This window comes from Chironomus tepperi, unplaced genomic scaffold (assembly GCF_022539635.2).
Source record: "Chironomus tepperi strain 1889 unplaced genomic scaffold, CSIRO-AGI_Ctep_v1 contig_68, whole genome shotgun sequence".
Taxonomy (NCBI): Eukaryota; Metazoa; Arthropoda; class Insecta; order Diptera; family Chironomidae; genus Chironomus; species Chironomus tepperi.
In genome coordinates this window covers 131764-155917 of record NW_027226190.1, presented here as the reverse complement: position 1 = coordinate 155917, position 24154 = coordinate 131764, and the positions used below count along the sequence as shown (strand labels likewise).

The window sequence follows — 24154 nt, the reverse complement described above, 5'->3', positions numbered from 1 at the left end:
TAAGTACAGTAAGTAAACTAAGTACAGTAAGTACAGTAAGTACAGTAAGTTTCAGTAAGTACAGTAAGTACAGTAAGTACAGTAAGTACAAAAAGTACAGTAAGTACAGTAAGTACAGTAAGTACTGAAAGTACAGTAAGTACAGTAAGTACAGTAAGTACAGTAAGTACAGTAAGTACAGTAAGTACAGTAAGTGCAGTAAGTGCAGTAAGTACAGTAAGTACAGTAAGTACAGTAAGTACAGTAAGTAAAGTAAGTACAGTAAATACAGTAAGTACAGTAAGTACTGAAAGTACAGTAAGTACAGTAAGTACAGTAAGTACAGTAAGTACAGTAAGTACAGTAAGTACAGTAAGTGCAGTAAGTGCAGTAAGTACAGTAAGTACAGTAAGTACAAAGTACAGTAAGTACAGTAAGTACAATAAGTACAATAATTATAGTAAGTACAGTAAGTACAGTAAGTTCAGTAAGTACAGTAAGTACAGTAAGTTCAGTAAGTACAGTAAGTACAGTAAGTACAGTAAGTACAGTAAGTACAGTAAGTACAGTAAGTACAGTAAGTACAGTAAGTACAGTAAGTACAGTAAGTACAGTAAGTACAGTAAGTACAGTAAGTACAGTAAGTACAGTAAGTACAGTAAGTACAGTAAGTACAGTAAGTACAGTAAGTACAGTAAGTACAGTAAGTACAGTAAGTACAATAAGTACAGGTACAGTAAGTACAGTAAGTACAGTAAGTACAGTAAGTGCAGTAAGTACAGTAAGTTCAGTAAGTACAGTAAGTACAGTAAGACATAAGTACAGTAATTACAGTAATTACAGTAATTACAGTAAGTACAGTAAGTTCAGTAAGTACAGTAAATACAGTAAGAACAGTAAGTACAGTAAGTACAGTAAGGACAGTAAGTACAGTAAGTACAGTTTGTACAGTAAGTACAGTAAGTACAATAAGTAATTAAGTACAGTAAGTACAGTAAGTACAGTAAGTACAGTAAGTACAGTAAGTACAGTAAGTACAGTGGTACTTTAAGTACAGTAAGTACAGTTTAGTACAGTAAGTACAGTAAGTGCAGTAAGTACAGTAAGTACAGTAAGTACAGTAAGTAAAAGTACAGTAAGTACAGTAAGTGCAGTAAGTGCAGTAAGTACAGTAAGTACAGTAAGTACAGTAAGTACAGTAATACAGTAAGTAAAGTAAGTACAGTAAGTACAGTAAGTACAGTAAGTACAGTAAGTACAGTAAGTACAGTAAGTACAGTAAGTACAGTAAGTACAGTAAGTACTGAAAGTACAGTAAGTACAGTAAGTACAGTAAGTACAAAGTACAGTAAGTACAGTAAGTACAGTAAGTACAGTAAGTACAGTAAGGACAGAAAGTACAGTAAGTACAGTAAGTACAGTAAGTACAGTAAGTACAGTAAGTACAATAAGTACAGTAAGTACAGTAAGTAAAGTACAGTAAGTACAGTAAGTACAGTAAGACAGTAAGTAGGTAAGTACAGTAAGTACAGTAAGTACAGTAAGTCCAGTAAGTTGAGTTCACAGTAAGTACAGTAAGTACAGTAAGTACAGTAAGTACAGTAAGTACAGTAAGTGCAGTAATTGCAGTAAGTACAGTAAGTACCCAGTAAGTACAGTAAGTACAGTAAGTAAAGTAAGTACAGTAAGTACAGTAAGTACAGTAAGTACAGTAAGTCAGTAAGTACAGGGTACAGTAAGTACAGTAAGTACAGTTTTTAGTACAGTAAGTACAGTTTGTAAGTACTGAAAGTACGTAAGTACAGTAAGTACAGTAAGTACAGTAAGTACAGTAAGTACAAAGTACAGTAAGTGCAGTAAGTGCAGTAAGTACAGTAAGTACAGTAAGTACAGTAAGTAAAGTAAGTACAGTAAGTACAGTAAGTACAGTAAGTACAGTAAGTACAGTAAGTACAGTAAGTACAGTAAGTACAGTAAGTACAGTAAGTACAGTAAGTACAGTAAGTACAGTAAGTACAGTAAGTACAGTAAATACAGTAAGTACAGATAGTACAGCACTGTACATTGTTGGAGTTTCTGTTCCTTGACGGAATGAGGCACAGAACCCCAAAACTATAAATTTTTAATTCTAATGAAGAGATTACAAAATTGAACATTCGCATTACATATTCTACATATTATTGAATTAAAAGTTTGCTCAATTCCATCGCATCACTTATAAAATTAAAGAAAAGCTTTTTTCCTAGACTGTAAATCATGTACAGGTTTACATATATCGATTTAATCACATTAGGGAATTAATTAAAAATTAATTTACATGTTCAACAACTTTGTACCTCTATGAATTTTATCTCTGTTATGGCTTTACATAATTTATTATTCTAAAAAATCTTTCATTTTCAAGTGGAATTTTTAAGGCAGAGTTGTTGTGGAATGAAAGAATTTTTATAGACTTGTTCAATTGATGAATTAAAATTAAGGGGTTATTGGTGTCTTGACTTTGACACATTTCTGAGATTGAGAGGAGTTCGAGTAGAAGCCTTTATCTTTCTGAATTAAATATGTTACAGACAATTTAAAAAAGGTGACAAAGCCAGCAACAGAGTCAAATGGAAAGCCTTTTGTTGTAACCGAAGTTCCACATACGAACATGTGTTGCATTAAGTAAGCAAGTAAGTAAGGATCTAACAATTTTAAGAGTTTGGACCCTCTGCCTTGGCCGGGGTGCACGGGGGCCCATTGTCGCGTTTAAAGAACATTTGTAGACAGCTTCATCTTTCGATATGCTCAGCTAGTTCGGGATATTGCAAAATGTCCATATCAATAAATCTAATCCAGGAAGTTTTCGGTCTTCTTTAAATTTGCAAAGATCAGTAACATGCAATACAGGTGTTCAACGTCTTTCAGCCTATTATACCAAATTACTTAATCATACCCTTCCGAGGTACATGGCTATGCCAAGCCGTTCAAGCGGAGCGGTACTAACGGAGCAGGTTAAGATTGAACATGAGACCTAGCAAGCCCATCCTCATTTAACAACCTATAGCTACGAAACGTAAAGAGCATGCTAATCCAGTATATACAAAGTTGAGAGCATGCTCTTTGCCTGTTAAGGAATCATATTAGAGTTTTGACAATTGAATGAGCTGTTCGTACTACAAACGAACTAAGCAATGCTATTACTTAAATTCAATTACATAATGATTTATAATCTGGAACATAAAACACATTGAACTCAAATACACTGGTACCCATATCGAATCATAAACAAAGGAATTGGAACTCGACACTCTCCCTCTCACCAACCCTGAATTAAATTAATGAAGTGAAATGATTCCATCGCTGATTCAAATAATTATCGTTCTTTAATCTCCTCACACTAGACAACATATTTTTCTTATTGCATACATATAGCACGATTTAGAAATGAAAAGAACTGCTAGATTTATATGACATCTTATTTTTTTTATGCACATTGAAACTGTCATCAAAAGAACCGCGTTCATCACTGATGATTTACTGTCTATTTTATAAAAGAAGTTATAAATAATTTTTTTTGCTGCTTCTTCTTGAATATGACAAAACAACGAAACATGCTTGTTTCCCTAAAGAAATATTTCGTGTGCTGTTTTAGCAGCACCAGCAGCAACAGCAAAAAAATTCACATTCATATAAAGCATAATTTTATCGCTCGCGTTGTTATTTAAAAGAGCAAATTAATCCTCAAATGAAGCGTCAGATTTTCTCTTTCTCCTTAATTAATTTTTCGTTTCTGGTTCCACGCTTGAGGCGAGACTGTTTGATACTCGAATGTCAAAACAAGAAAATCATTTATAAAGTAATAATTTTCCAAGTGAACAAACAGATGTGAACAATTTCATGCGTTAGTAATATGTTTATTTTCGGAGAAGATGCAACAATTTCAAATGATGATTCTTTATTTTTTTCTCGTCGTAACAGATACATTTCTTACATTCTTAGTTCTGATACTTTATTCTACTTTAAGTGGAGAGAAAATGAGTATGTGTAAAAAAATATACAAAATAAAATTAAATACGAAGCATATTTCAAGCGTCTTAATTACTGATTATCTTGGGAGTTTTTCATGGGTTTGTGCTGAGGTTATGGAGACTTAACAATGTATTTTCTTGTTGATCTGCTTAACCATGTTGACTCTTTTGAATTTCTTTGCATCTTTCGTAAACACTAAAATATCTGCAAATTTGAATTATCTTCACAAATTCATTTGGACATACAGAATTGATAAATGTTGCCAAATAGGAACCTGTGGTAATGGACCTATATATACCATGGTAGATTTTACCTTTACCAACTTACTACTTCCTGTAACCATGTTTCAACAAATGTGGAGCTTAGGTTACAGCAAAATGCTTTCCGTCAGACTCTTTTGCTGGCGCTGTCACCTAGTTTGAACCAGTTTGTACAGATTATCTGTCAGCACGTTAAGCATTTGTTCATTATTGTTTTGCACCAAGTATGTAGCTTTTTAGGGCACCTAAGGGTAGGGTAACCTAGAACAGCTTGGATAGAGTAGGTTGAGTACTTTAGGATAGACCTAACTAAGACCAAGACAAGTCAAGAAACCAGCTACATGTCGCCGTTCCTTTGCGGATTTCAATCAAGGGTGATGTCTTGAACAAACTTGATTTTACCTAGTTATGACCGAAACACACAAAAATTATTGATAATGTCTAGGCCTTTGCTAAGCACTATATATATCTAGGATCTTTATCTGATTTAAATTCCCAGTTAATTCCTTTTGATTGGATGATCAGTAGGTCTCCTTTGTTGCATTAATAGCTAGCTGTGCAGATGAATTTTGATCCATATCCTAAGTAGACAGCTTGACATGATGCCTAGTTAATAACTAGACCTACGGATGACTAATGACGTATTCTCTGGAACTTGTAGATAGTCAATTGTGTGTCAAATTATTAACTAGATATTATGTCAAGTTGTCAACTTAGGAGGCCTTAGGTCTGACTAAAATGACGCCTGAAACTGACTATATCGTTGAATATCGCTTGCCAATCACCAATATCAAGTACGTTGTTGTCTCTATCAGTCCTAACAGGCAAAGATCTTGCTTTCGTGCTACAAATCACTATGGTACCTAAAAGTGGTCTCTTTGCCTGTTAGAGAAACAATCCCTTTCATTTTAGTACTGTGTCCGAAATGACAGAATTGAATGTTTCTATTGCCAAAAATTCCCCACCCCCAATTCTCTAAAACTTCTGACTAAGATTCACAGATAAAATATTAATCGGAACTGAATTTCCTATTGCATTTAATACAAAACCACAAAACTCAATACAAGTTCCTCAAACTATTAAATCAAATCAAAATGCATGACGGAATTCCTTAACAAACCCACACTTCATACTTTGTTAAACACACTGCACAATGTTTGGAAACAATTTTCAAAATGTGATATATACACTTGAACGAGAAGAATAAGAGGAACAAAAAAAATCTTAAAATCTTGATTTTTTTGACAATAGTTTTATTTTTTAAAAAATCATATGGCACCACACAGTACTGAATCATCGTCTTTCTATCCATATATACACACATTTTCAAAAAGAAAGAAATCCAATTCATTCACGAGTAAGTAGTTGATGGGGAGAATGTGAAACCGCTCGTTTCAGTTCAGTTCAAAAAGTCAAATACATTCTTCAGGCGTAATTTGATATGGTAATTAAGTGAATGAGCATAATTTGATTGTCTGCCTAGGTGATTTGTTTAATATTTACGACACTGATGATAGTAGGAAGGAGGAGAAGTGAAAGAAAAAAAAATTAATGGAGCCATGAAGACAGATGAAAGTCTTTTTTTTTATTTCTATTTTTTTTTACTCCTGTCAATCGTCGTTTGTCTATGAATAGACGTGATGTATAAAACGCTTAATTAAAAAGTGCTGATTAATTGCATTTTTGGATTTTCATCTTTTTTTTTTTTTCTCTTCCTTTACTCTTGTTGAACCCCGTGAAATTGAAATTGATTAATTACATAAAGAGGCACAGAATGTGTCTCTTTTCCTTCTCACAAATGAAAAATATGCTTAAATACTTTTGTTGTGAGTAATGTAAATCACATGTTTTGATGTAAAAGAGAACACAAACTGCAATCGCAGATTTCTACTGAAAAAGAGAAGTCTTCTCATGTGTTTTTGTTGTTTTTAATATCAAAGGAAGCTGAAGCAGAATAAGAAAAATATTGAAAAAGATGATCAAAAGCGAGTTTATTGCGAATTTTTTAAGCGCATTACATTGATGCACAAAGTTGCAGAAAATTGAATTCTCAAACCACAATTAAATATTTCAACGGTTTTCTGAAATTTGAAATTTGCACATTTATTTTAGATTATTAAATAAATTTTCAACGATTTCCTGAAATTTAAATTTTATGTACTTAGAATATTGAGCAATTTTAATTTAACGAATTCCTGAAATTTGAATAATTTTGACCACAAAAAATTCTTCACCTCAAAAAGTTTTTTGCTGATTGCTCGCTAAATAATGAAATTTACAACCTGAAATAAGCTTTATGATCATCAAAAAAGTGGCAAGCATGTTTTACCAATAATTTAAGTCCATCAAATCCAATAAATTTAAAGTTATCGATGAAAAACTTCAAATCCAGTCAGATAATCGACAACAAAGTCAAAATAACTTTAACCAAAACATTGCTAAAAAGTCCTCAAATGTCTTCTCAAATCGTTTGCATTCTCAAAAGCAGTGTTCATGTCAATAATAAACAGCAATGTTGATATGATGTTGACAAGAAGCGGAATATTTATGTTCTTTCATAAAAACGGAGACATAATTTGTTGTTGAAATCATTTTGTAGACATAAAACTTTTTTTCTCTTGCTTGTTCGACTGTTTTTTTGTGTGTGCCTTCATTTAAAATTCGTTGATTGAAAATCAATAAAAAATGAATTTATGATGGAATAAGAATTTTTTGGAATTTCAGTTATTTGTGCTGTACGAAATGGTAAAGAAATGAACTTACTTACCAAATGAAGCATAACATAAAAAAGAAAGACTTTATGCAATTTTGGTTATGTTGACAATTTGAAGTACATAATTTTTCTCTGTTCTTTCTTTTTTATCGTCATCCTCATAAAACATTATCATTAATTAATTCATATCGTAATAATTTTAACAAAATATTTTTCTTTTTTTTTGTATTTTAAAAGATTTCTTTTTTCTCATCGTATTTATTGCAACTATATAACATAAGATTTTTTTTACATTTTATTTTATAATTTTTATCATCATTAATATTATTTTTATTATTATTATTATTATTACCATTATTATTATTATTATTATTATTTTTACATATCATTCTATAGTTTACATCGATTTTCTTATTTTATAAAGAAGTTTAATTTATTTTTTATTCTCTTTTCATCGAAATATGTCTCGAATCAGCACAAAAAAGTTTACTGGAATCAATTGACTTTTTCGATCAATAAAGAACATGCCAACTAAGTACCACAATGTCTTATTACTCAAGCGTGACTTCGACTGATAAGAATTGTTTTGTGGTTTATGATTATCATTAATTTTGACACCACAATTATGCTTGTCGTGTGCCAAATATGACTTTAAACAGTGTCAATTAGTTCCAATTTATTTGATTTTTAAGCTGCATTTTGGTTGGTCACTGTCAATTGAGTACTTATGCTAGTGATTCTCAAATTATTCTGAGCAGACAATGAGCATGCTCTCTAAATTGAAGATCCTCAATTATATGCACTGAGTATACTCATGAGCATCCCTATTTTAGTGAGTATCCTCATTGTCTGTCAGGATATATTCTCATTAAGTCTGACGTCACACCAAATATACACTTGTTATGCGTCGGTCCCCAAAATACTTGAAAAGCACTAATTAGCTGACTTAAAATTCAAATGATTCCAGATGACTTTATGCTGTTCATTTAAAGATTTGTGTGAACCAAAGAGAAATTAATTTTATTTTTTTTTTCGAAAATTTTTGTGTGTTTTTAGTTTTTAAGGATAGGAAAGGAAGTGATTTGCTTGTTAATACATTCTCAAATTAAAATAGTTTATACATGAATTAGTGAAGGCTTTTTTTGTTGATTGCATCTTTTTATTACTTAGTTATTGGATTTCGAACTTAAATGTCAATTATGATTTTGAAGGGGATAGTTAGGAGATGTGGAGTATAAGGTTGGATCCGAGCAACACAAATGAGTACACTCAACCTTTCTAGGAAGGAACACGTGTAGAAAAAACTAAAAATGTGGCACTAGACTGGTGTGAATCTGGCGTGGTGCTGGGATTCGTAAATACCTCATAATAAAGTCACGCCGGTCTGTTGCTACATTTTCCCTTTTCTAAGTCGTTGCCCTCCGGGTTTGTGGAACTTTTGGTTAAAATACTCAAACAAATAACTTTTTGCTGCATAATTTTGAGCAAGTTTGACAAAAAAATTTGGATTTGCACCTTTTTTTATACAAAATAACTTATTATGGACTTAAGCAGCTGCATACCCTGTGCTGCTTAAAATACAAAAGAGAGTGAGTCAAAACCATCAATCTAGATTGTGCTTGAACAGGATTTATTAACAAAATAAATTAAGCTGCTCATCTACAAGACCACAAGGTTGAATTTTAATACTTAATCTTTAATGACAAAATGGCTAATAGTGTAGAATATTCAATAATAAACTTATCATTTTGCAGCAATCAAAAAGTTGAAAAATTAGGAAACTTTAAGGAAGAAAAAAATGTAACAATATAAATTTATTCAGTCATGTCAAATGAAATAGAATTGTGGATGACAAAAAGTTATGGCATGATGAAATAAAATCCGTAATTTTTTTCATTATTATCATCATAATCTTCGATATGTCTCGCGTCGTTAATGTGTTTTTATATTGTTTATACTTATTTGTATTCAATCTCAATTTAATTATTTTTTTTTCTTGTGTTAAAACTGATGTTATAATAATAAATTTTTATGTATAATCATAATAATATATTGTGTATCCATTTTCATTTCTCTTTTAAATTAACAAATATTCTCTAAATTTATTTACTTTACATATATCACATGTACACTACCTATGATTCATTTCTTCTACAGTTTATTGAAAAAAAAAATTATTCATTTTATACATATATCAATGTATACAAAAAGGGGAGAGATAAATTAATTATTATGTGGTTTACTTCTTCTCATTCATTTATTGTTATTTCTTGTTTATTCGTTGATTATCATCATATTTTTTTTTTCTCATTGGAACTTAGTTATACACTCAATAAAAATAGGATATGATCATTTATTTGCTATCGTTTGACGTATCAGTATAAGTATCGATTTTCTTTTTTTAATGAACGAAAATATTTTTAACCGAATTTTCAAATTTAAATTTTCTTTAAAGATTTACTGAGGGAATGAATTTTTTCCCGAGATGACAAACTTTTTTGAACCTTTTTTGATCATTTCATTGATTATTTTGTCATTTAGGAAGAAATATGATCATCTCAGAACCATTTTGTCGGATTTTAAAATTTGAATTTGCTTTAACGGATTACTGAATGAAATTTTTCCCGAGATGACAAATTTTTTGAACCTTTTTTGATCATTTCATTGAATATTTTGTCATCTAGGAATGAAATTGATCATCTCAGAAGCGGATTTTTAAACAATTTAATCCTCTCGGTAATAATTTACAACAGAAATTTACATTTTTTGTCAACTTTTTTGGATAGATTCCAAAATTTAAAAGTTAATAAATAATTTACGAAATTTCACCTCATTCCTCATATTGCCAATCAATCGAATAAAAGAGTGTTGAATTAATTGGATGGAACCAAATCATTAATTCTGATGACAATTGTTTTGCAAAAAAAAGAACATTTAATAACAGAATAGGTGTATTTATTGTAAGTATGATGTTACTTAATTTTATGTAATTATATATGTTGTTCATGTTTATGTATCAATCAATGTTATTTTGTGTCTTGTTGTTGTTTTGCAATGAAAATATTTTCAAGTTACCCTGTTTCCACGTAGAACATGTGATGAAATTTATATTAAATGAAAATTAAATCACATTTTCATTTATGTTATTTTTTATTGTCCCATTCAATTTTTTTTAATATTTTTTTTCATCATTTTTATCATATTAATTTAATTTATATTTTTATTTGTAATTCGCGCAATAAAATTGAATTTTTTAAATTAATTAATGCTTCTTATTTGTTTTGCTTACTGATGCCATTCCAGTGATATTTTGTCACGCTTTTAGTGTCATGGCTTTGTGACATTTATTGGAACTGGAGTCACGGGTGTAGCAGCTGATGATAGTGACTTTTCTGGTGTATTATGTTCGGGTGTTGATGATGTACTTGATGCTGGTGACGATGCTCTTGGTGGTGGAATTGCTGTCGGTTGATTCACACCTGATACGGTTGTTAAACTTAATGGACCAAACGGTGATCCTTTAAGTACTGAACTTAATGGAACTGTACCAGAAAGTCCATTATGGGCTAACGTTGCATTAAAAGTTCTTTGATATGATTCTAATATTGCAGTATCGTGTGGACTACCTTGTAAATGAGCAGTTGCGGGACTATAAAAATTCCTATATAAATCTGGTCGCATATACGGATGATGTAGTGGATGTAGTCCTCTTGCGGCTAATGGTGATAAGATCTTCCCATGTACAGATGCATTATATGAATTACCATTATTTATTGATGGATTCGGTGTTTCATCTTTATTCTCTTTACTTGCCATATCAGCTAATGACCATATTCTAGGTTTACTAACATTTGGATTTGTATTTCCACTCACTGTTTGTGGTGGATTTGTTGGCGATATACCAGGATGAGGAGGTCGTAAATTAAGAACTGATGGATTAAACATCGCATGTGCCGGATGTGGATTACCAGTACGATCATATATGTCAGGTGAATTTGGACCACTACCATTACGTGATTCATTCCAATCACCATGATTGCCTTGTGAACGATCCATAAGATCCATTCTTGATGGTCTATCGCCATCTTCGCTTGATGCCGTTCCAGAATCTACATTTGGGTAAGAAAATAATAATGAAGATAAAAGAAGTTAAGACAATAATAATAAATTTACTTACCAAGCAGATCTTTATCATCATTGCTTTTATGATCATCATCATCTAAATTTACATCATCATCTTCAACGCGATTTCTCGGTTCCCAAGTCATCTTATTTTCCTTTTTCAGACGTCTCCGTGCATTAGCAAACCACGTCGACACTTGTGTTAGTGTCATTTTTGTAATAATTGCCAACATTATCTTCTCCCCTTTTGTTGGATATGGATTCTTCTTGTGCTCATTGAGCCATGCTTTCAATGTGCTTGTTGTCTCACGCGTTGCATTCTTCCTCCTGGCACCATTCAAATCCATTGGATAGCTGGTAAAGATAAAAATTGTTAAAAATTGAAAATTAATGGTGAGATAAAAGGAACCGCAATAACTATTAGGTACACATACAACAAATATTCATTGCACATGAAAAAAAAAGAGAGACAAGAGTGTTGCTACATATTTTTGAGGATATGTTTATGAAATGTGAAAAGCAGTTATCTACCACAAAAAATTGGTTTAGTGGTTTGAGGCCACAAAAAGGCTTTAATTTTTTAATAAAAAAACAATGAAAGCAGATTCATAGACAATCATTGAAGGTCTGCTGTTGCCGAAAAAAAAGTTTTTCTGAGAGATATTAACTCACTCCCTCGCTTTATTATTGTGGACAATTTTTTACACCATGAAAAATTGGATAATTTTCAGCAGATGCTTCTCAAAAACGACCATATTTGCAATTATGTGCACGAACTTTATTATTTATACGGTAATTTTGGGCAACTTTGAGGTTGCCTGGCAGTGGTGAGTTTTAATAGCTGACCAGACATTAAGAGGTGACCTCCCCATCCTCCCATTCCTTTTGTTTGGCTTCATAAAATGGACAATTTCTGCCTCTCTCAGTCGCTGGTAATTAATTAATTTAAAAAGAGTCTCTCGCTGTAGTTTGCAAGAACAGCTCGCAAAAAAGGGACAGGAGACATTGTGGATGCATATATTGATTACTCATTCATTCATTCATTTCTAAAAAAATGTCAAAATCAGTTTTTAACTTCAATGCATTCGAAAAAAAAATGTTGCACACGGGAAGAAATAGAAAGCATATACAGCACATAGTAAATTTTTTATGCACTTTTTTTTATTCATCTCAGCATATAGCAGCAATAGATCATTTTTTAACAATTCAAACTTTCAAATGCATTTCAATCGTTTTGCAATATGCAGGAATTGACAAAAAAAGGCATCTGTTTGAGTTTTCGTGGCAGATTCATAGGACATTTTGTCGTTATTCATATATATGAATAAATGCTTAATAATGGGAATCTATTTATTTTTTTTGCGTAGTCAGCAATTCCGATTATTTTTTTTCGACAGGAATTAACGTACAATGACAAAATTTTCCAAAGAAAATTGCAGCACTTAAAAAATTATTAACGTCAAAAGAGATAAAAATGTGGAAATAAAAGGCAATAAAAAAATGACAATTGACATCACACCAGTCTAATTAGACGAGAGACAGTGAGACAGTGAGACGAGAAATGAAATTGATATATTGTTGAAAATGTTAAAGTTGGAAGGCATGTACGTTAAACTATTTTAATGACTCTTAAAAATACGTCATGACGCTATGTGTCCAGAATTTTTAAGAGAAAAAAATTTCACATTTTTTTGTATGTTTGAGGCGCACTACACATTTTTCTTCTGTATATCACATGGATGGGGCGTTTGTTTGTTACGTAACGAGAATGTTAATTCATCAATTGCTTATTTTGGTGGCTGACAGATCAACTGTGATCAATAGCCTCACTTAGATAGTGCCTGAAGCTGACTGTATCGCTGGTTGTCCTTTGTCAATTAATAATACCGAATGTAACACTGTATCTCCCAATTCACTAAGTTAACTCCCTTTAGAGAATTGGAGAAGCTGAAGTCTGACTCGGAAGCTGACCAAATGTCAAGTGCATATCTTCTCGTCGTACTCTCTGTTACCACTAAATGCACCGCAGGCTAAAAGGACCGAGCTCTGGACTTCAAAAGATAAAGCTTATCTAAACCCTGCTTGAAGAGTGGCAGAACCACAATCAGGATAGGAATGGTAAAGTTTACAACCTATCATCTTCAAACTCAATAGAGATAGTGTTGTACTTGGTATTGGAAATTGACAAATGGAAGCTAGTAATAGAGACAAATTGAGACGACATCTATGAGAGGTCATGAATCACAATTGATCTATGTGACCAGCAAAGTAAGTAAGTAAGTATCTGAGAACCCATCATATTCAAAGAAAGCAACAGAATGCAAACAGAACTGGTAATTCGTAAAATCGGTTTTTGAAGACCACTTAAGGGTATTTGAATAGGGGAACTAAAAGCGGTACGTGATAAGTGAACGGTGTCAATGCCAAAATCTCTTTTTGATCCACCTTCTTCCTTAGTAGAGAAATCTCTTTGAGCCGTATCAAAATCTCAACAACACCACCACCTACTTCCCCCGCGCATCTTTAAAATAGTTACTTAGATAAAGTCAGATGCAAGACCTTTTGTAAAAAGCTAGGCTCCAAATTGGAGCATGGTTCCAGTAAGTAAGTAAGCAAATTACTCAAAGCATTACGTAATAACTGAACGACCCCCAAACTACTGCTTATGTGTTAATAGACACAAAAATATTTTGATTATTCACATTTTATTCATTTTGAATGATGAACGTTTTGTATTTAAATTTCCGGTAATGAATGTGAAAGAAATTCTCTGGCTTACATTATTTGAAATATACAAAAAAATAAAATATAAAATTGTTGATATTTATGAGATTGCGTATATGGAGAATCAGAAGAATAAAACGAACGGAGAACCGAATAAATGAAATTGTATGAATGAATGTGACTGCTTATGAGTAAACACCATTTGATGATCACAAGCAATTTGTCATGAATGCGTAATTTTTTTTTGCTGCTTGATCTCAACTCTTCATAAATGTAAATATAAACTCGTTTAATTTGTTTTTATTATATCAATTAAATTTGTGTAGGTATGTTAGAACTGACTGACTACATAACTCTCTGTGTATTTAATATAAAATCTTGACAAGTATAAAATCGAGTAATTGATTTATTACTGCTTATGTTATTCGCATGCGAATATACAATAATTATTACAAATTGTTGAGCATTGCAAATGTAATGTTCTAGAGCAACAGTTCCGTTACAATTTTACAATCAGCAAATTGTCCAATTGACAAAAAAAATTTATGCAGTTTTTAAAAAATTCAACTTTTTTTATGTCCTCTGCGTGTGTATTTGGAAAAAAGGCGATAAAAATGCACATTTACAATGCGACAAAAATACGCAGGTGTGAGAGATAGCGTATAAGGATCAAATTTGTTCCTTTTGCATTTTTAATGAGAGATAATAATGTATAGATCCATTAGTAGAATTAAATGAGTAAAAAAAAGGAACAGAATATTTTTATGGAATGACATTTCAAGTTTCCCCAAAAAAAAAGAAGCACAAAGATCATTTCTGATGATAAGGAATGAGAAAGCATCCGCATCAATTTCAATAAATATTTTTTTTGAAGCATGCAGCAAGAAGGCAACAGAGAAATCGCAATCGTGTGGGTATAAACACTTTTTGAGACATCAAGTAGTTCTCTTCTTTACGGCAATATTCCAATAATATCTTTATTCAAATTGCAACCGCATTTTTATTTCCTTTGTAATGAATTTGAGATAATATGCAAGATAAAGTTCTCTGTCTGAATACCTCATTGTGTATTTATGTAAATGTATATAAAGTTTAAGTTGAAACGCCTCTGCAACAATTTTTTCTGGTAATTGAATTTGCGTTGCAAAGAAAAATTGCTTCTTTACACGTTTTTTTTTCTTCTGTTGTTGTTGTTGTTGCTGCTCTTTTTGTTGGCTCTTGCAAAATTATAAAAGAAATATGTATTTCATAAGAACATTGTTCATTAAATAAGATTTTTAACAATGCAGTTTCAACTACTGCTTCAATTCAATAATAATAATATAATAATAGAATGAACAGTCAGAGTTGATTGGTTGGGATTGTAGGGATTCTTCAAGTCTCGGTTTCGATTAACATTTGGGAACGAGACTGAGACTGAGACCAGGACTAAAACGGGGACTTAGACTGGATTGAGACCGGGACTGAGACTGAGACTTAGAATGAGATTAAGGTCGATACTGGGACCGAGCTAGAGACTAGAAGAGAATTCTTCGAAGTTCCAATCTCGATAATTCTCGAGATCAAGATTGGGAAGTCTTGGGATGACTTCCCAGCTTCGGTCTCAATCTCGAAAACTCTTAATTGGATAACTTGTGAAATGGCTAGGATAATCATCAGAGACTATTTGTATACTTTAAGAACAAGTGATGGAGTCTGGGCTTGAAATCTAACTGTACTCAACTGATTGGAACTCGAACCCACGTAGTACAATTTCCAGTCGAATCTGTCTATGACTGAGTTCTATCACTGAGCTATCACTTGGGCTATTAGAGTATTGACAAAGAGCAACATATGAAATATACATCTTCTGTATCCTCTTTAGTAGTACATCAGTCTTAATGCTATAACCTAACACATCAATAAGTGACAATCGGGAAAAGCTATAGCCAAATTATTCGGAGTCGACCACAAGTCTAGTCAACTCGGAGTCATTTGAGTTGAGTTAAGTTGACTTCAACAAAATCAATTCTGAGTTTATTTTTATGCTGTTCAACTTTAAGGAAGTTGAGACAAATGACGACGTAAAGATTAATTTTAGGCACATCAAACAACAAGCTGAACTGTAGCTTACTATTTAATTAGAATTCAAGTATTAAAAGAATGTTGCAATTTCCTGATAGTTTAACAAGAAGAATTAGACAAATTGACATAATAAGATCAACGACAGAAGTCTAAATTCAAAGGGTGTTGACTAAAATATTTGCCCTACATCCACATCCACTAAGATGAAATTGCATCAACTCTGATAAAATAATAACAAAAAAGAGAGAAAAATAAAGCAAGGAAAAATATATCTGGTGGGTTGAATGTTCTACATACATGAAAACTAGGCGGCTTTAAGTTATTTTTAAAGATTATACAAATTTAATCAATCATCACATACATCATCCTATAACCATTAACAATTTCGTTCACCGAGTGTAGTGTAAGAAAAATTCATGTTATTGTTAACAAAATTGTTTGTTCATTAGTTTGTCTTTTTTCTTCTTGACTTTTCAGACCTGCTCACGGATGAGATATATATTTTTGTGTGCTAATGAAAAAATACTTAGCAATCATTAGACATTGTAGAAAAACAAAGAAAGATTTGCTCAAAAAATTCATTTTTTTCTCTGTGCCTGATTACTTAAAGAAAGTTTAAGATTTTTTGTTGTGTTTGATTTGTCATCACAAAGTGATAAATGTAGCTCTGATTAATCTTTTAATATATATTTTTTTCAACAAAAATATAAAATATTTAACGACAGGCAACAGCTACTCAAAGGAATAATTTGCCAAAATGTCATTCGGTTATGACGTAATGCTAAGATATATCTCATATATCCAAGATATATTCTCATGCAAAAGTGTTTCAAATTTTTAACCGTCAAAAATTTGAATTTTTAACCGTCAAAAATTTGAATTTTAAAAAATCAAAAATTGAATTTTTAAGAATCAAAAATTGAATTTTTAACCGTCAGAAATTTGAATTTTTTAACCGTCAAAAACTTCAATTTGCCGTAAACACTAACACAATGAAAGAAAAATTTGAAATTTTGATTTGCAAAATTTTCAGGTTTCTGTTGAGTTTTATTAGTACAGAAGCATTGCAATTGCTTGATTATTTACTAATCTAATCCACTAAAGCTTAAAAAAAAATGTAATTTTTGCTATTTGTGTTAAAATTTGAAAATGTAATTTTACAAATTTCATCGTTGTATACTAAATTCCGTATATTCGGGTATACCTTGTATTGGCATATCTTTAACAGAGTGAATAACTTGACATAGGGTCTAGTTAATAATTAGACCTACAGTTAACTAAGGATATTTTCTGCGAAAATTCCATGAAATATCGGATTAGTCACCCGTCGGTCTAGTTATTAACCAAACATTATGCAAAGTTGTCCACTCTGGTATTTATCTAGAAAAAGGGATGAAGGATCTGAGTCTTGTAGTCTTGTAACGTATACTCAGAGAGATAGCTCTCATTACCAGTAATAGCTACATAGTTTAAGTTGAGTAGCTTAATGTAGTACAAGTACCAGGCTCGCTGCAACGCTTTATAGAATTGGTGGGTAGCCTGTGTGTCGATTAGAATTGTTTGGAAATCCACTGAAATGTGCTCTGCCGTGTGTGGATTCAGTCAAGGCTAACCAACAAGGTGTGCATCGAAAATTAAAAGACTGCCTACTACTGCTTCCTCCCAAATTATGTCATCAACGATGGAAAGTTGCTTAAAATGCCTACTTTCATCGTTACCTAATAAGCAAACGACCCCCAAGATTATTATAAATGCCGAGAGAAAAATTAAGCAACATTTTTTCTTTTGTAGCTGTATATTTTTATAAAGGAATGAGAAGTAGATTTAAGAGGCCCATAAAAAGGAACATTAAAAATATTTTAAAGATCTGTACGAATCTTAATTCTTTTAATGTTAAACTTTTTTTTTTAAATTCGGTAGCGGTGTCCTTCATTCATTTAGTAAGCTTGTTTGTTTAAATTTTATGTGACTTATTATCATCATACTTGTTTCAGGAATTTTCACATAAATTTTATGTCAAGCCTTAATTTTATATATTTCTGCTACTTCTTTTTGATAGATCAATTTTTAATGCCTGTGTCTTTTTAAAGTTCCCAGAAAGTAAAAGCGACGTTGTCTATGAAGCAGCTTTAAAATCCATTTGCCGACAGGAGTGAAGGTGAAGATTATCTTTTAAAAATTTTATGCGACTACAACGTCTTATAAAAATTGTGGTAGATTATCTTGGAATATATTTCAGATTTACGTGTAAATCCAGCCCAATCAAGTCGAAAATGATATTATTGCTAGGTGGCTTTTTTGGTAGATAAATGAGAGGTTTTTGGCTAATTTTTCGTGTTTTTGCGGTAATTTTTTATAGCTGGGAATGAATAAAATGAATGTTTGGAATGAGTAAGCGATAATGGATGATCAATTTGGTCAGTAAGTTTTGGTATTTGTTAAAAGATTCGATGAATTTCAGGAAATTTCAGATTATTGCTTGTTGGACAATATTAAATATCATAAGCTGTAGATAGTGATCATCTTGGATTGGGTCTAAATATTCAGGCTCAATCCAGACCATCGGAATAGATTCTAAACTTGAATCAAAGACTGTCATTGAATTTTACTGTATTTTAGTTCCTATGCTGGCTTTTGACACATGATTCTAAGTGCTGTGACGCATAATCATTGGTTTTGAGTTAAATTCTGTCTGCAACTTCAAGTTAAGACGGAACTATATTCCCGAATGACTAAAACAAGCCACAAAAAGACATCAAAGCGCCATCACAACAACTACACGTCTTACCCACAACACAGCAACGTAGCGGACTTAAGCGTTACATGTGCTGTTCGGTATTGTTCCGCGAAGGATCCTCAAGTCATATGTAGCATGTAACTCACACTCATCCTTAGGAAATCCCTCAATTACCCCAAATATAACATATAAACTTGTAAAACTTACCCATTAAAGTGATAACCAGCAAGAGCAGCATCGTAGCCAGGATAAACGGGAGGATAAGGCCATGGACTTCCAGCTAAATTTTCTTTTAAGTCTAAACCGGCTGCAGCCTGTAAATAAAATTGAAACAAACAAAGCAATTTATTACAATGTTAACATGATGATTTAAGAATCATTAATAATATTATGTAGATTCAATTAAATTGTCGTGTCTATTTTAAAGAAAGCGAAAATGAATGTTTGAAGCAACTGATAATGATAATAGAAAGTTTGTATATTTTTGTGAAGCAAGAGCGATACGAAAATTAATTTAAATATGCTGATAATGATAATATTTTGTGACACGAGACATGATTTTTTGTCACATTAACATTCAATTTTTTAAAAATAATGTTGGAAGTCCTCGTGATATTGATGGACTTGGGCGCATTTTTGACCAGTTATCCCGAGTGTACAAAGAGCACGCTAAGAGCATGCTCAAATTTTCGCTGAGCACGCTAGTGTGAGCATGCTCTTTCATACAAAACCTGATGTCACTACTTTACGCTTCTGAGCACGCTCAGAGAGCATGCTCTTTTAACGTGCTCAGAGCACATCGTGAGCATGCTCTAGAATGTGGTGTGACATAAGACATTTTTTGAAAAGTGTCATGTGACATAAAGTTGAGCATGCTTAGAGCATACTTAGGAGCATGCTCAATGAGCATACTCAAGAGTATGCTCTAGAGCGTGCTCACTAAGCATGTATAAATATGCAAAATTTAAAAAAAATTTATTAATTTCACTTAGGGGGAGAGAGAGAGAGAGAATGCATCCTATAATATTAGTACTGTTAGAAAATGTTATTGTAATAAATCCTATTTAATTAATAATCTGAAAAAACCAAAGTTAGAAAATTTCGCTTACACCTGGATTCGAACCTGAGACCGCTTCGTTGCTATATGAGACCATCGCCTTAACCATTACGCCACCGCTGTATTTTACCTAATAGTTTATAGATGGCAAAAACCATATATAAATGTTATGTATTTTACTGATTAATTTTAAGAGTTTTTTGGTTATTTTTTTCGGTGTTTCACTGTATTTTCAAGTGGATAATTTTCATAAAATTTTCCAAGATTTTCCACATTTCCACGTTGTGCTCAGGATGTGCTCATGAGCATGCTCAACGATGTGCTCAGGTGAGCACGCTGAAATTTCATAAACCACATTTTCTCGTTGTGCTCAGGATGTGCTCTTGAGCATGCTGAACAATGTGCTCAGATGAGCATGCTGAAATTTCACAAACCACATTTTCTTGTTGTGCTCAGAGTGTGCTTTGAGTATGCTCAACGATGTGCTCAGGTGAGCACGCTGAAATTTCATAAATCACATTTCCTCGTTGTGCTCAGAGTGTGCTCTTGAGCATGCTCAACGATGTGCTCAGGTGAGCACGCTGAAATTTCATAAACCACATTTTCTTGTTGTGCTCAGAGTGTGCTCTTGAGCATGCTCAACGATGTGCTCAGGTGAGCATGCTGAAATTTCATAAACCACATTTTCTTGTTGTGCTCAGGATGTGCTCTTGAGCATGCTCAACAATGTGCTCAGATGAGCATGTTAAAATTAAATGTGACATAATATATGAGCATGCTCAGAATGTACTCATGAGCATGCTCAACGATGTGCTCAGGTGAGCATGTCAAAATAAAATGTGGCATAATGCACGAGCATGCTCAAGATATGCTCAGGAGCATGCTCAGGAGTATGCTCAGATGAGCATGCTAATATTTAAAATGCCATTTTGCATGAGCATGCTTAAGATGTGCTCAAGAGCATGCTCAATAGTGTGCTCAGGTGAGCACGTTCAACTGAGCATGCTCATGAGCATACTCAAAATCAAAAACTCACCTGAGCACGCTCAAAAATATTATATTTTTCGAGAGCACATTCAGAGTGTGCTCATAAGCGTGCTCAGTTGAGCATGCTATGGTGAGCACGTAAAACGATGAATTTGAGCATGCTCAGAAGCGTGCTCACAAAACTGAGCACGCTCTTTGTATACTCGGGTATCAGTATTTGATTGACAGAAAACTATGGAATTGGTACAATAAACTTGAATTTTTAACGAATTTTTGCAAATTAAATCCCAACGGCTTTTGAAAATTCAAATTCATAGCTGCAACATTTTATGAATTGAATTAAAAATTTCACGGAAAAAAGTTTTTTTTAGAAAATTACCGGTCAAAATTATTTTGAAATTTAACGGTCAATAATAATTCAAACTTTTGACGAGGGGAAATTTTCTTAAAGTAAATTGAAGAATTCGGAGAAAAATCATTAATTAAAGCATTTAGAGATAGTTTTAAGCTACCAGACCAATCAATAAGCCAATATCTTAATAAGACAGAGCTAATGCTTCAGATCCGAGCTCCCGTCGATGTCTAATTACTGAGATCTCGCGATTTACTCAACAATAAAGCCACATAGTCAATCAAAGTGAAATTAAAGTCGTAATTTTACTCAAAAAATGCTCTAAAAATAATTTTTCAGTCCATGCTGATAACGACATGTGTATTTGGAGTAAGAAGTAGAATAAAGACGACCCGATGACCTCTACAATCAATGAGAACTTTTTTGATGAAACAAAAAAAAATTTATTTTTGCACAAAAAAATGATGAAAAATATATAAGCTAATTGAATAAGTGAATAAAACAACACAACATTAAACACTTCGTTATCATTCACATTTTATATTTCATCATTTACTTGTTTTTTTACTTTATTTTCTTTAAATTGTTATTTTATACAGCAATAAAAATGAAATGAGTTTTATACTCAAAAAAATTCAAGAATCTAGTAATAAATTTCATTTTGAACATGTTCATAGCTTATTCTAAGCTATAGTTTATCGAAATACAGGCTTGCATGTAGCTAATTACATTATTATTAGTCAAAAATCAGTACATGAATTTTGGGCAATAAAAAAATAAAAATAATACACGCAGAGAAATTATTCAAAATTTATGCAAGTGCATCTTGTTAAATGTTAATTGAATTGTTAGAGTTAATGATTATATTAACTAATTACTTCATTATCTACAAGTTATTTTGGCAACAATTTTCCATTAAATAAATCATATGCATCTAGCTGCTATAGAGTGAGTGAGAAAAAGGGAAATGTGTATTAACTGGTAGGGAATGTGAATATTAACATTAGCATTGCTATTGTTATTTATTTAAGGTTTTTATGAAAAGATTCAAAACACACAAAAGAACATTATCCAATTTTGAGCTTTTTTTGAGCTATGAATAAATGTGTATTTAGATATAGAAAAATATAAAATATGGGATATTGTATACAGTTTTTTTCAAATGTTGTTACTAATATTCAGCTACATCATTAATTATAATAAATTTTCTTCTTCCATCATTCGGGGCCTAAATTAATGCAATCATGCTATTGTGAACACAATTTTACTATTTTTTCTTATATCTAACATCAGATTAAATATTATTGGGTGGGTTTGGTATTTTCGGGCCACTTTTTTGATGATCATTTGTCAATAGATTGATTCTATTGGTGGATATTAGGTGTTTGTGGATTGTATTTTGATCTCAAAGTGGACAAAAATATGATTTAACTAGTTAAAGGCTAGTCAATGTTTAGTTAATGACTTGGTCTAACGGTCCACTAGGGAATGGCTGTAAATAATCAGCTATTCACTTATTATAAGGCCCAAGTAGGTCAAGAGTTGGTCTGAAGATTAGATCAAGCTTAGAATAAAGCTCGTGATCACGTTCAACTAGTATATTAAAGGAGTGCAAGCTCTCTTACCGACCAAGACCTTAATAAAGTAATATAGGACTCTTTTTCAGAAAGAGCAAGGCAATAGAAATGCGCTAAGATCGCGTGAAACTAGCACCAAGTTAGTCATTCTATAAGTCGGCATACAAGCATACAACTGGTACCTAGTTAGTCGTGCCACATTTTAGACGTCACTTGACATTTGGAAGAGATATGTAGTTTTAGCTGTTATAGGATTCAAACCTAGTTGTTAAGGTGATAAATGATAAATATAATTAGCTGGTTCTACATTATTCAATGCTTAAAATGTTCCTATTCTTGTCTCGAACCTAGAAACTTCGGGTGAATATAATCTCCTATCCCATATGCCTTTAGAGACTGTAAATTCCATTTCATGATAAAACCCATTCATGATCTACATCTAAAGATGCAGATGAATTATACTCTTATTTCCCATGTTACTTAAGACGACCATTAGAAAAAGTCATTAGAATATGATACCCAGAAATCTATGCACCCACCTAATAATAAGCTGCTTTTTAATAGTATCCAAAATATAACAATAAAAGTAATAATAATCATTTTTTTCCCTCTCTTTGAAGCTGAATGAATACAAAAAAAAAATTGAATAAGAAAAATGAAATCAAACTTTTGACCACACATAACGCTTTATTGTTTTCCATTCTCATGTATTGAATTTGATCATAAAATAATATGTATTATTATTATTATATCCAATGGAAGCTTTTTTTTTTATAAACATTACTGAATTGTTATATATGATTTCAATCGGTTTCTCGGGTGAGCTCAATGAATCATTAAATTCATATAATACCGGCCTCATGAAAAGCTAATAGCCATAATGTGGTAAAGGGAAGGCGAGATGGAGAGATATGAGAGAATATGAGACTCAAAAGTATTTTGAATGGAAAAAACACGACTTTTAATTCACATTGACAAATAACAACTGATTTAAAAGTTTGTATCATGTTCCTCTCCTCTTGTGTGCTTCTTATAACATATTGTGTATATTGTTGTATATTATCCACACACATAAATTTACTTCTTCTTGCTTTTTTTTAATAAAAATTAATTGAAAAGCGTAAATATGAAATCAACAAATTATTGAAAGAGAAGCAATAGCTTGTTGGTAAGATATAGTTTCACTGTATGTGGCTTTTACTCGGGGAAATTGATTTTCATGCGCACTTAGTCTTGTTGGCTGGAATTCTTCATTTTCTATTGAATTTTATTCACATTTTGCAAAGTAAATGCTTAAAAAAAAGTTTAACTGACTTTTTAAATTTGAATTCTTACGAGATTTTGAACTGAAAAATTTGAACTTCCCAATTTCAAATCATAAGAATCCGTTAAACTCGCAATAAACTGTCCTTAGAATTTTGAATTTCTTTGAAATTTTGAACTATAAACTTTGAACTTTACAAATTCAAATCTTAAATTACGTTAAACTGTCCGTTAAACTCGCAATAAACTGTCCTTAGAATTTTGAATTTCTTTGAAATTTTGAACTATAAACTTTGAACTTTACAAAT

At 31.9% G+C, this 24154-nt stretch overlaps 1 protein-coding gene across 1 annotated transcript in view; it reads right to left on the bottom strand.

Annotated features, from left to right (window-relative positions):
• Positions 1 to 9596: 9596 nt before the first annotated feature.
• The window catches only part of mirr (iroquois-class homeodomain protein mirror), a 61985-nt gene continuing 47427 nt past the window's right edge, over positions 9597 to 24154 (bottom strand). Inside the window, exons 3-5 of the mRNA XM_070653599.1 lie at positions 18818 to 18924; positions 11141 to 11439; positions 9597 to 11072 (exon numbers count right to left, since the gene is read on the bottom strand). Coding sequence (XP_070509700.1) covers positions 10291 to 11072; positions 11141 to 11439; positions 18818 to 18924 — 1188 coding nt within the window. The 3' untranslated portion in view covers positions 9597 to 10290. The remainder of the gene's footprint in view (positions 11073 to 11140; positions 11440 to 18817; positions 18925 to 24154) is intronic.